General features: G+C 42.5%; 1 protein-coding gene across 1 annotated transcript; it reads right to left on the bottom strand.

Annotated features, from left to right (window-relative positions):
- Positions 1-1166: 1166 nt before the first annotated feature.
- On the bottom strand, positions 1167-12031 carry LOC109640444 (scavenger receptor cysteine-rich domain-containing protein DMBT1). Its single transcript, XM_069524567.1, has 8 exons — positions 11858-12031; positions 10739-10774; positions 10342-10653; positions 9482-9793; positions 7553-7873; positions 6590-6715; positions 6327-6449; positions 1167-2100 (listed from the first exon to the last, which is right to left on the bottom strand). The coding sequence occupies exons 1-8, from the start codon at positions 11886-11888 to the stop codon at positions 1790-1792; spliced, it is 1572 nt and encodes a 523-aa protein (XP_069380668.1). The 5' UTR covers positions 11889-12031; the 3' UTR covers positions 1167-1789.
- Positions 12032-15034: the final 3003 nt, after the last annotated feature.

Raw genomic sequence — 15034 nt, 5'->3', positions numbered from 1 at the left:
CACTTTCATGTATTCAGAACATTTTTAAGGTAGCACATTCACTGAGCCGGAGCTAACACTTAGCAGCTAGTAACATTTACTGTGTCACATTACACATCGTTTTCAAGCTGAAAAACTGCCCACTTCAAAACGATTTATATGTTTTAAACTGTGAACTGGTTTATTGCTGAATAAATTCGTTGACATGCACTTTTTGTCCCCGGTCAAAAACGTATCACATTCATAGATCACAGTGACAGCAGCTTGACTTACCTATAATGGAAGATGGCACTGTGCCTCACGCTTAACACAGTCAACCCTACGGCATGTCACAAGGTACAATCTACATTAAACACATAAATCAAACACTTAACAAAACAGGGCTGCAGCTCCACCTAGTGGCGCAACACTTTAGCTGCCTTACATAAGTATAAAGTATATAAATATGAAGGGCCTTTTTTGGGGTAAAGAAAACTACAATTCAAACAATTCATATGAAACAAACTAGTGAAAACATCATGAGGATTATTCTACATACATTTTCTGCCAATAGTTCCCTTTCGCCTAAATCCTACACACTGGACCTTTAAAATGCCTCCATACTGCTCCTGTGGTGTCATCCAAGTGTCCGTAAGCCCCGACATATAAATTTGACTCTAAACAACATAATTTACATCATGTCTGATATCCTCCTCTGGAGCTGCGGTCACATTCGTACTCACAGAATGCACAAGCTCTCGCCCAAGGGCACGCGCAGGGTGCACGGTAGCACTGTTACTTCCGGTTAAAACATGGTGTAAATGACACCATTTTGAGTCGAATTTGAATGTCAGGGCTTACGGACGTAGGGATGCATTTTATGTTATTTTTCCAGTTTTTTTATGTTTGAAGAAGTAATCCCCAGTGACTTCAATTGGATTTCGCTGCAACGTTGTTTACCCCTGAAACTCCAAAAGTGTTTTGTGGACTCAGACACTTCACCCACCCCTCCATCAGCATAGTGCTGAGTAGATAATTAGTCAACTTTCATATTTCAATGAACTATCCCTTTGAAGTCAGATATCATCATCTGGGGTATGTAATGGCTGTCATCTAGCTCGTGGAATTTCTAAATCCTACGTCTACAAAAGGTCAACTGGACTTGTGTGAGGTTCTTGAAGATGTAGAGATCAACATTCCAGCAGCACTAGTAGTATGAAGAACAACTTTATTGTCAGTTCAACACCTTTTGGCTTGTGGTCTCTATCATGATCATCACGGAACACATTGTACAAATTATGTTAAGTGATTTTTATATTTTTATTCTTCAGAGATACACACATACAAACCCCAGAGAGACTCAAATACAGGGCACAGAAATCTACCGTCTCAACACACATGCTCACAAACAGGCACACACACAAGCTAGAAATGCTAGAAATATAATAAAAGGCAACTGGACTTATTCAATGGTATAATCATTTTATGTTGTAGATTATGAATAGAAAAAATATCAATGTGTTTTTCTTATAGATTTTTGGAATCAGGAAGTTATTTGATAGGTGCAATGTTGTATAATAAATAGTTACCAGTTAAACTTTGCTAAGACAAATAAAAAATGCTTATTCAAAGATTCTATCCTCTTCTATATTTTAAAGATTTTTCTGGAAAGGTTTCTTACACACATTGTGCATTGTGGCACTATATTGCCCATTGATGGCACACTCAAAAATCAGTTGAATTTGCTGCCTTTGAACTGTGACCGAAATAAACCTGCTCAGGACGAGCACATTACATTAATTTGAAATACATAATACTGTTTGTGGGTTTATTATTCCCTGTGCTTTTGTACAGCAGTAGAAAATGAAATGTTCTGATAAACATCTTCCTTTTCACCATAAATGTCCAGAGAGTCTTCAGTAAAGAGCTGGTTTAAATTTTTACAGTGGTACGCAGCACTGGTGACTTGGCTTTGCACACAACCGCGTTGCACACGTTCTTTTCTCTCATAGTCATCATGATCTTTATCCACCAGGCCTCTTGCTCGCACCTTCTGCCTCTTCTTGTACCTCGCTTGTTCAAAGTTCTCATAGTGCTGCTCCTCATCATCCTCAAGGTCTTCATTGAGATTCCTGACAGACACTGGAACATGAGCAGGGAAAGAGGATCTGCCATGAATATGAGAGCTAACTAGAAATCACATGGCTATTTGCTGTCGGGAACACAGATACATAGATATTTAAGTGTGTCGTAAATGTGTGCTGGCAGAACCAAAGAATAAAATAATAATATGATGTGGATTAGAAGTGGTCGGATTTTGGCCCAAAATACTGGATCAGATATCAAAAACAACAAATTGATCTTTTGAATTGCTTGATAAAGTAGAATGGCACTCAGTAGAGCGCATAACTCAGCCACCGCTAAACAATCCCATAATTGTTTAGTTCTTATAGGATAAATATAAAAGAATGATTCAAAACTGGATGTCATTGTCATGCCCTCCTCCTCACCTGCCTACTAGCTCTCTCTTTCTCCCTCTCTCTATCTCTCTGTTGGTGTGTAGGTGTGTGGCTGATTACTGATGTGAACCTGGTGTGCTGGAGTTGGGGCCTTGATTGACCAGCTGCCTATATAAGCTCCACTACTGCTCTCAGTCTGCGCCGGACTATAGAGTCAGTTTAAGTTAGTTATAGCTGTTGCTATTTGTAACTGCCTGCCTGCCTGCCTGCTTACCTGTCTGTCTACCTGCCTGCTTAAGCTATTGGACTTTTCTAATAAACCCTGTCTGCTCTCATCGTTCGGCTGGACACGGATCCTGCCCCCGCCGCTCAGGTCTCTGCTCCAGTTCAACAAGCCCCTCCAGCCGCACAACCTGCCTCTGCTGCCCTGGAACCCCGGATTCCTCCACCAGATAAGTACTCTGGTGATCCCAACACCTGTCGCCAGTTTCTCACCCAATGCCAATTAGCCTTCAATGCACAGCCCATTAGATATGCTAGTGATAATGCTAAGATCGCTTACCTGGTTAACTTATTAGAGGGCCGTCCGCTCAGCTTATATAATGCCCTCTTCGAGCAAAACTCTCCGCTGGCTGTGTCTGCCGATGCCTTTGCTACTGAGCTCAAGCGGATGTTTGATCACCCGATATGGGGCCAGCAAGCCGGGCAGCAGCTCTCAAGGATCCGCCAGGGAGGTCTGACAGTCCGGGAGTTTGTGATTCACTTCCAAGGTTTGGCGGTGGAGTCGGGCTTGAACGAGGCCGCACTGATCATGGCGTTCCAGAATGGCTTAAACCAGGACATTGGGAGGGAGATTGCACTCCGGGGAGAGTTCAAAACGATGAATGAGGCAATTCAACTCGCCATTAAAACCAGCGATCAACTCCTGCTGTGGCGTGCTGACTCCGCTGTTTCCCCGGATTACTGTCGCTCTGAACAGCTGACTTCCCTAGGGTTCCGCCGATAAATGCCGGAGATTTCCGAACCAGAGCCCATGCAAATAGACGGCCTCCGTCTGTCCTCTGGGGAGAAGAACCGCAGAATGAAGACCCAGTCCTGCCTGTACTGTGGCCGAGCTGGTCATTTAATTGCTAACTGCCCCATCCGCCCGGTAAAAGGTCCGGCTCTGCAGTAATGGGAGTTACTGTCGAGTCGCGTTGTGAGTCCCTCTCCCCCTGACCGTCCGCAGCTCGATGCCTCCCTCTTGTGGCGAGGGAGGGCATTCCCATTCACGGCTCTAATTGATTCAGGGGCTGATGAGAGTTTCATTGATAGTAGGGTTTGTCAGCAGTTGGGCATCGAAACGGAGCTCCTCGATGTTCCACTGGATACCAAGGCCCTAAATGGTATGTTACTGGCCAGGGTTGACCGTAGAACCATCCCCATACCCTTACATCTATCTGGAAATCACCAGGAGAAGATCCGTTTTCATATTATTGACTCTCCTCACGTTCCCCTACTCCTGGGATTTCCCTGGCTGAAACTCCACAACCCACATTTTGATTGGACTACAGGAAAGATCCGTTCCTGGAGTCCATATTGCCACTCTCACTGTCTCCGTTCTACCCAAAGTCCCACATCTGAGCCACCGCCTGTAGCAGGGCCCCCGGACCTGTCCTCGGTTCCCCAAGTTTACCATGACCTCGCCCCAGTCTTCAGCAAGGAGCAGGCTCTCTCTCTTCCTCCTCATCGGCCGTATGACTGTGCCATTGAGCTTCTGCCTGGGGCCCCTCATCCCAGCAGCCGACTGTACAAACTTAATCGTCCAGAGCAGCTGGTCATGGAGAAGTACATTCAGGAGTCCCTGACGGCTGGGATCATACGTCCATCATCCTCTCCAGTGGGTGCTGGATTTTTCTTTGTCGGGAAGAAGGATGGCACCTTAAGACCTTGTGTTGACTATAGAGGGCTCAACAACATCACAGTAAAAAACAAGTATCCTCTGCCTCTCATTGACTCTGCCTTTGTCCCTCTTCAAGGAGCCTCCATCTTCACCACCCTGGACCTGCGCAACGCCTACCATCTGGTGCACATCAGGAAGGGGGATGAATGGAAGACCGCTTTCAATACCCCGTTAGGTCATTTCGAATACCTAGTTATGCCTTTTGGTCTCTCAAATGCCCCAGCAGTCTTCCAAGCCCTAGTAAATGATGTGCTCCGTGACGTTTTGTTTTTGTTTACTTGGATGATATTCTTATCTACTCCCGCTCTCTTCAGGATCATCAGGAGCATGTTCGCACAGTGTTGCAGCGACTCCTGGAGAACAAGCTATTTGTCGAGACCGAGAAATGTGAGTTTCATGCCACCACTACTTCCTTTCTTGGTTTCGTCATCTCTCAGGGGGAGCTCCGGATGGATCCTGCCAAGGTCTCTGCTGTCGCGGACTGGCCAACTCCTACCAATCACAAGCAGCTGCAGCGCTTCAGCGGCTTTGCCAACTTCTATAGGAGGTTTGTGAGGAACTACAGCACCATGGCAGCTCCTCTGACAGCGCTTCCTCAGTTCCATTCCGCTCGACTCCTGAGGCCGAGGCAGCCTTCTCCAACCTCAAGTGCCTGTTCATCTCCTCTCCCATCCTCGTCTACCCTGACCGATCACTTCAGTTTGTTGTGGAGACGGATGCGTCTGAGACTGGGGTAGGTGCTATACTATCCCAACGCTCTCCCCTAGATAACAAGATGCATCCTTGTGCTTTCTTCTCCCACAAGCTTGATCCCCCAGAGAGGAACTATGATGTTGGCAATCGAGAGCTACTTGCTGTGGTGTTGGCATTAGAGGAGTGGCGACACTGGCTCGAAGGTGCGGAGCACCCCTTCATTGTCTGGACAGACCACAGGAACCTTGCCTATATCCAGACAGCCAAGCGGCTTAACTCTCGTCAGGCAAGGTGGGCCCTGTTCCTGGGTAGATTCAATTTCACACTGACATATCGTCCAGGGTCCAGGAATGTGAAGCCGGACGCCCTGTCCCGCCAGTTCACGGTGGAGGAGCTCCACGCGGAACCAGAGACTATCGTCCCTCAGTCCTGCATCCTCGCTGCTCTCACCTGGGAGGTCGAAGCCACGGTCCGTCAGGCTCAGACCACCCAGCCCGATCCAGGTACTGGACCTCCTAACTGTCTCTTTGTCCTATACTTTGTCCGCTCTCAGGTACTGCAGTGGGCACACTCCTCCCGCCTTACCTGTCATCCGAGGATCCACCGTACTATCTCATTCCTCAAGCGACGCTTCTGGTGGTCGACCATGGACACGGATACTCGCTCATTCGTAGCAGCCTGCACCGTCTGTTGCCGGAATAAGACCTGGATTACGAGACCTGGCCTATATAAGCTCCACTACTGCTCTCAGTCTGCGCCGGACTATAGACTCAGTTCAAGTTAGTTATAGCTGCTGCTTTTGTAACTATTTAGATTCTGTAAACGTCCTGTTGATCCCGCATCCTAACCTTTCCTGTCTTCCTGCTCAGGACCAGCAGCTGGATTACAGCCCCGACTCCAGCTCCAGAGTCCTGCCTGCCTGCTTACCTGTCTGTCTACCTGCCTGCTTAAGCTATTGGACTTTTCCAATAAACCTCAGTGACTTTAAACCTGTCTCAGCCTCTGCCTCTGTGTCCAAGCCTGGCCCTTAACAGTCATGAGTTCTTCCCGCGCCGAATTCATCCTGCAAGTTTGCTGGAAATAGATGAAGTAGTTCTTGCATATAAATTAAACCAACAATCAGACAGGTAACCTTGTCAAAAGAACCTTGAAATCCAAACTACACTTTCCTGCAACTCCATTGCCTCATCAAAAGGCTCTTGGATGCTCTGCTCTTGGATTTTGTCTTCCTCATATAACAAATATATAAATGAACCAAAAGCAAAGATATTTACTCTTTCCATCCACCAGTCCGCTTGCTTGCACCTTCTGCCTCTTCTTGTACTTCGCTTGTTCAAAGTTCTCATAGTGCCGCTCCTCATCATCCTCAAGGTCTTCATTGAGATTCCTGACAGACACTGGAACATGAGCAGGAAAAGAGGATATGCCATGAACTACAAATGACAGCAGTCAAGAACACAGAAACAAAGATATTTAAGTGTCTTGAAAACAGGCAACAGTTTCACATAATGTGAAGTGTGTCCTGGGGAGCACAGACATTGAAGGACTCCAGACGCCACCGCTTGCTGTCTTCTCTTGCGGACCAGACAGATCACCACCAGAACCAGCAGGAGCAGTACCAGGCTCCCAGCAGCTACCGAGGAGACCAGCCACAACAAAGAAACTAGGAGAGAAAAACTTTACTGTGACATGTCCTTTTCTGTATATTTATTTTCCCTATTAAACGTACAGTCCTGCATGTTTTTCTTTAAGAACTGCACATGCAAATAGACACACCTGCCAACGAAGCAAACATTTTCATCAATTTGACAACAGATGCTCGGAAAATAGAAATTGCACAGCAAATACTCACAACACAATAGAAGTGTTTCTCGGGGACACTCAAAAGTGACGACATTCCAGTTTTTTTGTTTAATTTACAATCATATCTTTGTTTTTGTTACCTCCCATAAGTAAGTGATGGTTAAATGTTCCCTCTGTATTAATTGGAAATGTCATCTCTTAGGAGTTGTGATGTTGTTTTACACAGGGAACCTCGGTTGAATCGAAGGGAGACAGAATTGAGTACATATAGTCTATTGCAAATAAAAACTCAAGCACTACCGACTAGCAAGCAGTACCTGGTTGTAGTGATTGCATGCTGTTGGAGATACCGTAGGTTGCAGGGGAAGAATGTACATGTGTGGACTTTTTGGTAGATTGCAGAGCACTGAGGAATACAGTCCCTAACTCTTCATCAGAAGCATCAACCTTGACAACAAACTGCTCCTTAGAATCTTGGAGGATCACAATGGGTGCAAGAGTGTTTGTGTGTGTGTTTGTGTGTGTGGTTGTGCTGTTACAGATAGTTGGTTCATGAGGAACCAGCATTTCACCTAATGCATATGCCAAACATTTTACATGCAGTATAATAGAATCTTATATCATCAGACACAAATCTGTCCATAAAACCAGCAGAAAATAGATGCATCAACTGTTCACTTTATTTGAGCCTACTTACATGTAATGATGACCCTAATCGATGTGGTCACTGCAGAAAATGTCCTGGAGGACAGTATGACCTCATAGACACAGCTGTAGTTGCCCTGATGTTCATACTCAGCTACGGGGAACTCAAAGGAGGCTGAGTGGTTGACTACAGGCTTGGTGTCAGTGGTGTTGAAGCCACAGAAGAAGAGAGAGAAAACACCTTCAGGGAATTGGGGGGAAATCGAGCAGGTGATGACAAAGCTGTGACCCTTTGTGATCTCTGCAGCTTCAGGACTCCAGTGCAGTCCACCATCAGCAGATGTCAGGGAGATGCTGGGCTGCTGCAGGGACACTAGTTACAGAAGGAAGAACACAATGTCACAATTTATTTTGCTTGGATTTATAAATCACTAATGCCAATGATTGTTAAGCACATATGTGTATAAATCTTTGCTTTTCTGAAAAGAACTGCAAACAGGAATATCGTGCGAAACTTTCCTTCTGAGTTAAAGCTGCAGTCAGTAGGATTTCAAAAAAGAGGCGTGACTTCCCGTTTTCGCTGGGAAACTGTCTGCAAAGCCCTTCCCTGCTGCAGTACCAGCACAGGACAGTAACCACAGCAACCAGAAAAACAACAGAGAGACTGTCATGACATTTGCAGCAACTTTGCAAATGCGATAACATGATGCTAACCACCAGTAACAGTCATGACAAGCTAACCATAGCCCACTTCACTACAGTAACATGAGAACTGCTGAGCGGGCCTGCGAAGCCAACTTGTGGTTAATGCTAAACCAACACAGCAACACTTAGCTGTGTAAGCACAGACTTCTTAAGTCAGAACAAACATCAACCCACTTCACAACTTTCAAATTAAACAACGGTGTGGCTGAGCAGTTAGTGACACTCCTTCTGGTGCTGATTGGCGGTTAAGAAGTGAGAACTTTGGATTCTTCCAAATTGCAGTACAAGCTGTAGGTGGAGCCAGAGGAGTCAGATACATTTTTTATCTAATATTATCTGTCTCATGTACTGTTATCAGATCATAATTACAGATTTAACTAACTTACAAAAAGTTTGTTGTTGCTGTTACCTACTGTACCTTTCAAGGAAAATGTGCAGTTTTGGCAGAACTGAAGAATAAAATATGATGTGGTCTGATTTTGGCTAAAAACATTGGATCAGATATAAATAATGACAAATTGCTTGATAAAGTAGAATGGCACTCAGTAGAGCACATAACTCTGCCACCGGCAAACATCCCATGGTTGTTTAGTTCTTAGAAATATAAAAGAACAATAAAAAACTGGATATCATGAGTTCTTCCCAGGCCCAATTCATCCTGCAAGTTTGGTGGAAATAGCTGTAGTAGTTCTTGCATAAAAAAATAAAGCAACAAACAGACAGGTAACGTCAAAACAACCTTGAAATCCAAACAGCCTCTTCTTTCAACTACATTGCTTCATAAAAATGTGAAAGAAAATTCCAACAATAGTTTGTTGATTCGTTTGAGAGCAGGACTTATTGATGTCACATTTAGATTTTGTAATGCATACACACAAAACCCTACAATCTCACTCAAACAGCCCCTGCTTGTGCTCAAACTGTGCACTTGCACTCAGATATTTTGTTGCTTGGACAAATTCTTGTGCTCCAGCTCCAGTTCTTCTCCTTGCACTCACACTGTCCCTGTTCATGCTTGAAACATCTGCTTTCAGATTTGTTTCTGCTTTTGGATTTTGTATTCCCCATATAACAAATATATAAATCAACCAAAAGCAAAGATATTCACTCTCTCTAGTCTTTCTAGTATGCTCTATTTGTAAAATATTTACTTTGATCATTTATTTGAAATTAAAAATAAGGTTCAGTAGCTTTTGTTACCAGTAACAGAGAGTCTAACAGAGAGTCTGACAGAATCAGGGGGAGAGATGATCAATAATTTAAATTCTCTTCTCACCTGAGCAGATGACCCCAGCATCCTCACTGTGTGAACAGTCATGTTGCCCAAATGGTGTGTGCTGACAGTCGGTCAAAGAATCTTCAATTCCCAAACAGGTCACATCATCGAGCCAAATAGATCCATCTCCTTTGTCAAAGTAAGCTCTCTGAGGTGCACTCACTGCCGTACCACAGTCCAACTGTCTGCAAACCACCTGTGCCTCCTCTAGGCCCCATGTGTCATCGCAGACCGTTCCCCAGGCGTTGTTGTGATAGATTTCAACTCTTCCAGAGCACCGAGTGGATCCAGAACCAGCTAATCTGATCAGCCCTGTAACAAACATCATATCACTTAGATTCACAGATTACCTGATTACATTTGGGTGGTCACTGGTCAAGTTCACGGTGATCTCACATAAGGTGTTTTTGGCCTTTTGAACATGATATCTCAAGTCTGCCTGAATTTCTTCAAATTTAGACTAGTTATCACTTGGACTCAAACATGGACTGATTTGAAATCAGTGGTCAAAGGTCAAGGTCACAGTGACGTCATATTTTTGCACATAGAATATATCAGGAACACCCGGAGGAACTGAAACTACAATGTACAACAGGGTGGTAGTTCTAGGTTTTATAATATGTAAAACGTATTCTTTATCTGAAACGCCCACTTGTTACTACCTTTTACCCGGTAGTCTTGCACAGTAACAAACTTATAATTACCAGTATCAACGATTTAGCATTTTACTTTATTTATACACTTGCACAGCTCATGTTTGCTCATAAACTGGATGTGCCTACACTTTATTCCATACAGCCTATTGATGTTGCAACTATCCTAACCATATATATATCATTTATTCATGTATGCATGTATACCTGAGCAGATGACCCCAGCATCCTCACTGTGTGAACAGTCATGTTGCCCAAATGGTGTGTGCTGACAGTCGGTCAAAGAATCTTCACTTCCCAAACAGGTCACATCATCGAGCCAAATAGATCCATCTCCATCGTCAAAGTAAGCATTCTGAGGTGCACTCACTGCCGTACCACAGTCCAACTGTCTGCAAACCACCTGTGCCTCCTCTAGGCCCCATGTGTCATCGCAGACCGTTCCCCAGGTGTTGTTGTGATAGATTTCAACTCTTCCAGAGCACCGAGTGGATCCAGAACCAGCTAATCTGATCAGCCCTGTAACAAACATCATATCTTAACAGAACATGCATGTAAAAGTACAGGTGTTATATGTATCATGTATACAGGAGAATGGACTGACCTGCAGCAGGTGAAGATGAGGTCAAGAGAAAGCAGACTAGGAGAGAAAATAGAGTGAATGCAGACCCTGATTTACATTAACATGATTTATTAGCGTATTTATTTATTTTATTTCTCTAAATACATATATTTTGGAATTCAAGTCATGAAAAAAAAAAAAAACACATCCAAACCCAGCTGATGGAGCGTCAGACCTCCCACAATGGAGGAACTGAAACTACACTCTACAACAGGGTGGTGGTTTTCGGTTTTATAATGTGTAAAACATTTTCTTTCTGTGAAACGCCCACTTGTTTTCTTCATTTTTCCCATTAGTCTTGCACAGTAACAAACTTATAATTACCAGTTTTTCTCTGTCAAGAGTAAATTCTTAATTTTATAAAAATTGTATCTGTATGTGAAGGAGAGTTGTAGAAAAAATTGGATTGTAAGTCGTACTGTGTATGGTAAGTGTAAGATTTGAATTCCCCCTCAAATAGCAGAGAGGATCAGAATGTGTTACACATTTCCTTTTTATTTTTGGCACGTCTGTAATCATGAGAGGTTTTAGACGGGTGCTGATTGTAGACATCTATCCTCGATGTTTATAACAGATCTGTAAAGAGGGATTTCCACTAATGTGTACATGATGTTTAGGTAACACTTTATATTAGGGAACACATATCAACTATTTGCTTATTAGCATGGATATTAGAGGCATATTGGCTCTTTATTAGTCATTATAAAGCACTTATTAATGCCTTATTCTTAATGACCTTATTCTGCAACTACTCCATTGATTAACAGTTTTCCCTTAATAAGCTCCTAATTACTGCTTATTGATGGTAAGTAAGTAAGTTGTCGTACATGAATTACAATCAAGTGCTTGGATATGTTCACTTTGATTCTGAGAAGGTATGTGTCTGTCCTTCCTGAGTGCATTATATCCAATGAATGTATCTATATTGGTTCACACCTATAGGAAAACGAAGGCATCTTTAGACATTTACCACTGGACACACTCATGGTCCTAAGGTTTCCATTTTGATTATGTATGTGAATTTCATAATTAAAAACCAAATCTGTAGAAAAAACTGCAACATTATGAATATCTTTTTCACATGAAGTACTTGTTACTCACCAATAGAGAGTCTGGGTAGGAGTTTCATCATCCTGATTATCGCACAAGTGTCTGAGCTCACAAACACAGTGAGGTTGCAGAGCAGAGTGGCAACAGCTGCGTAATCTTCCTCACTTATACTCGGGGCAAGACTTTCACATCCCTTAACACCACCTTCGTAATATTGTTGGTGTGGTGTTTATTAAAAAACAAGATGTTCCTGTTCTCTTGCAGCTGTGGAGTTAATGTTTATCTATCTAACCACTTCTGTGTCTGGCATTTAGATATTTGATTGGCCAATTTCCATTTATTTGACAATATCTGGCATTCTTCATGTGAACACTGTTTTTTGTCAACAAGATCATTTCTGATAAATTGGGTGGAAGGAAGAGATTTGGGCCAGAGAACAACTGATTCACTTTGGGGTCCGTTCTGAAGGAATCACAATGAGTTTGAAGTTTTATTTGTCTTTATCTGATATCTGGGGGATGTTGTTTGACAATGGGCTTTGCAAATGTCTGCAGTGTGTCTGAGTGCCCTTCTAGTTTCATGTGCATGGCTTATTCATAAATGTGTTCCTGGAGAGACCATTATCTCTATGTTGAACCCATTCTGCATCTCCCCTCTGTGGCGACTGGCTTTTCATTCCACCTGGAAGTGTAGCCATTTGGAACACCTAGACATTTCTTATTTCTATACGTCAAGACTGGGTGTTGTACAAAGAACATTATTTCCTACAGGGGTACATGTGATTGGCTGGAAGTTACTAAGACCAATAATACATTTATTACACACATATTTACGCATTGTACATAAGGCTGTGGACAGAGCCTCTGCATCTGAAAAGTTTGGAGGGTATAGTATATAATCAGTATTCTGGCTCTTATAGTTATAGACTTGCATGTTAGAAACCTAAAACAGAACCTGAGCGTGATGTACAAAGTCAAGCACATCATTCTTCTATTAGTGAGCTGATTTTTTACTGCACTGTGAGAAAGCTGGTCCTGGATGCTCTGTTCTGCTTTTAATGATTTTGGGGAAGTTCAGTGAACCCAGAAAGTGTTGAAAATGTTTTCAATTGTATAAAGCTTTGTAGGTGAGATTACAAGTCGCATTAGAAGTTATGGGATTAACAAATAAAGTATATAGAAATTAAAAAGATGATAAAGAGTAAAAATAATTAATAAGTTCAACAACTGAAGTGCAACACTACATATTTAACCATGTGACAAAATTTACAATCATACACAGCAACCCAGCCATGCAATGCTATTATGCTATTATCAACATTCTGATAAGGAGTTGATATAACTGTATTAAACTGAGTATCAGCAGCAGGGACTTCAGTTTAGTTTTTAACATGTTATAGTTTTTACAAAATCTACAAGTGAAAATCCTACCTTCCGTGAGGGAATAAGCAAAAAACAACACTTAACTGAAATCACCTCCAAAGAGGGAAAAAGCTATGAAAAGGGTCACAAAATAAATCTCCTCCTAAGAGGGATAAACTATGAACATTAACTAAAATAAAACTCCTGCGATGAGGGAAAACACTTCTAATATACAAACCAAAAATCTCCTCCGAAGAAATCGAGAGATAACTAAACACTAACCAAGAGAGCTATGAAAACTATGAGGCAAAAGGCCAACAAAAAACACTCTTAACGAGGCAACCAACTGTGACTAGGAACCTTTAACTACGGCGAGACGAAAAGGCTGGTGGCACTTGACGAGAGGACAAGACACACTGGCACAGGACAAAGGGGAGACGCAGACTATAAGCACACATGGAGGTAATGGGAAACAGGTGAGCATAATTAGGATCGGGGAAGACAATCAGACCGAGGCACATGAGGAAAGGTAAGTAACCTGAAACGAGAGGAGAATTACTTTTCAAAATAAAACAGGAAGTCACAATACGAACATGGAGACAGGACAAAAAGTTAACTTGACCTCATGTTTAGGGTGAAGTTTGGGATGTTGATGAACGAGATGACTAACAGAACGAGGAATGCTTGAGTACTGCTGTTCTTTTCTTCTGTTAACTGTATCAGCTTCAAGGATGAAAGTATGTCTCTGCTGTTGTAACATCTTATCAACAAGAACCTCTTGGTTGTAAATCCTGAAGTTGTGGATGACCTAAATGCTGATGAAGGAATTCAGGTTCACACTTTCAATCTCCAGCTAAAATAAATGGCTCGTTGTAAGAATTTAAAAATATTACTACATCGTAGGAACAAAGTTTCTGAATGTGTCCCTTTGCTTAAGCTAAAGAAAAACTTCACACTTTATGCAGAGGCAATGTTCTGGTTACCCTGACAGAGACTTCTGCAACAAGAACTTCCTCTGTCCACAATGTCGTCTGTGGCTAAAGATTCTAAGAACAACCACAAAGGAAAGAACATTTTATAATTTATTCAATGTATACTTAACACGACAGGTTTGAGAGTCTGGCAATTTCAATATGTCCTGTACTTTTGCAGAACTGACAATAAAGCAAATTTTGAATTTTGAACTTTTGATCTACCTGATTTATTTGTGTTTTAAAAGCCATTACCTTTAATTTTTCTAATCTATTTATTTCTTGATGAAATCTTTTTTTCCCCCTGCTCTTTCTTTTTCTTAAAGGCCCACGTGACCTTGACCTTTAAGAAAACAAATTGAATCAGTTAATTAGTGACTCTAAAGCCGTTAGACATGACCAACGGGTAAAATCCGGAGAATTGGCTACGGAGTGTACCCGTAGTTTGCCTTTCAGACATGCACAACACAGTGGAAGGTTCTCTGCATTGACGCGTTCACAACAGCATCAAATCCTCCACATTATTCAGGTGAAAGGTGGAGCAGCCGGATGCACGACAGAGGCAGGAAGTGATGTATTAACTGAACTGCAGAGATCACGTGATCATGTTTACAGCACCACGACACAGTCGTCAGTTCTTGACATCTTCATCTGTCTTCTTAGTGTCTGTCACAGCTTTTTCATCTGGAGATATTTGTTTTCTTTTATTTTTTTTTATTTTTTTGTCTGTCGCGTGACGAGCATCATCAACCCCTCTACTCAATAGCAGATTCAAGTCAAGTCTGATTGACTTTCCTGGTTCTCTATGGATTTTATACTAGGAGGTCAGGCGAATAAAGTCTGGAGAAACTACGGAGCGTCTCACTCGGACAAAAATTGTTTAGAGAGGTCACAGT

This window comes from Paralichthys olivaceus, chromosome 5 (assembly GCF_024713975.1).
Source record: "Paralichthys olivaceus isolate ysfri-2021 chromosome 5, ASM2471397v2, whole genome shotgun sequence".
NCBI classification, from domain to species: domain Eukaryota; kingdom Metazoa; phylum Chordata; class Actinopteri; order Pleuronectiformes; family Paralichthyidae; genus Paralichthys; species Paralichthys olivaceus.
Note: the sequence above shows the minus strand (reverse complement) of the source record. Positions and strands in the feature narration are given on the sequence as shown.

What these genes read in the sequence shown, in the direction of transcription:
- LOC109640444 (XM_069524567.1), bottom strand. Translation starts at nt 11,888, where the DNA reads ATGATGAAACTCCTACCCAGACTCTCTATTG. An exon ending in CCTACCCAGACTCTCTATTG is followed by an intron (nt 10,775 to 11,857) that starts GTGAGTAACAAG and finishes TTTCTCTCCTAG; the next exon opens with TCTGCTTTCTCTTGACCTCA. An exon ending in TGCTGGGGTCATCTGCTCAG is followed by an intron (nt 9,794 to 10,341) that starts GTATACATGCAT and finishes TGTTTGTTACAG; the next exon opens with GGCTGATCAGATTAGCTGGT.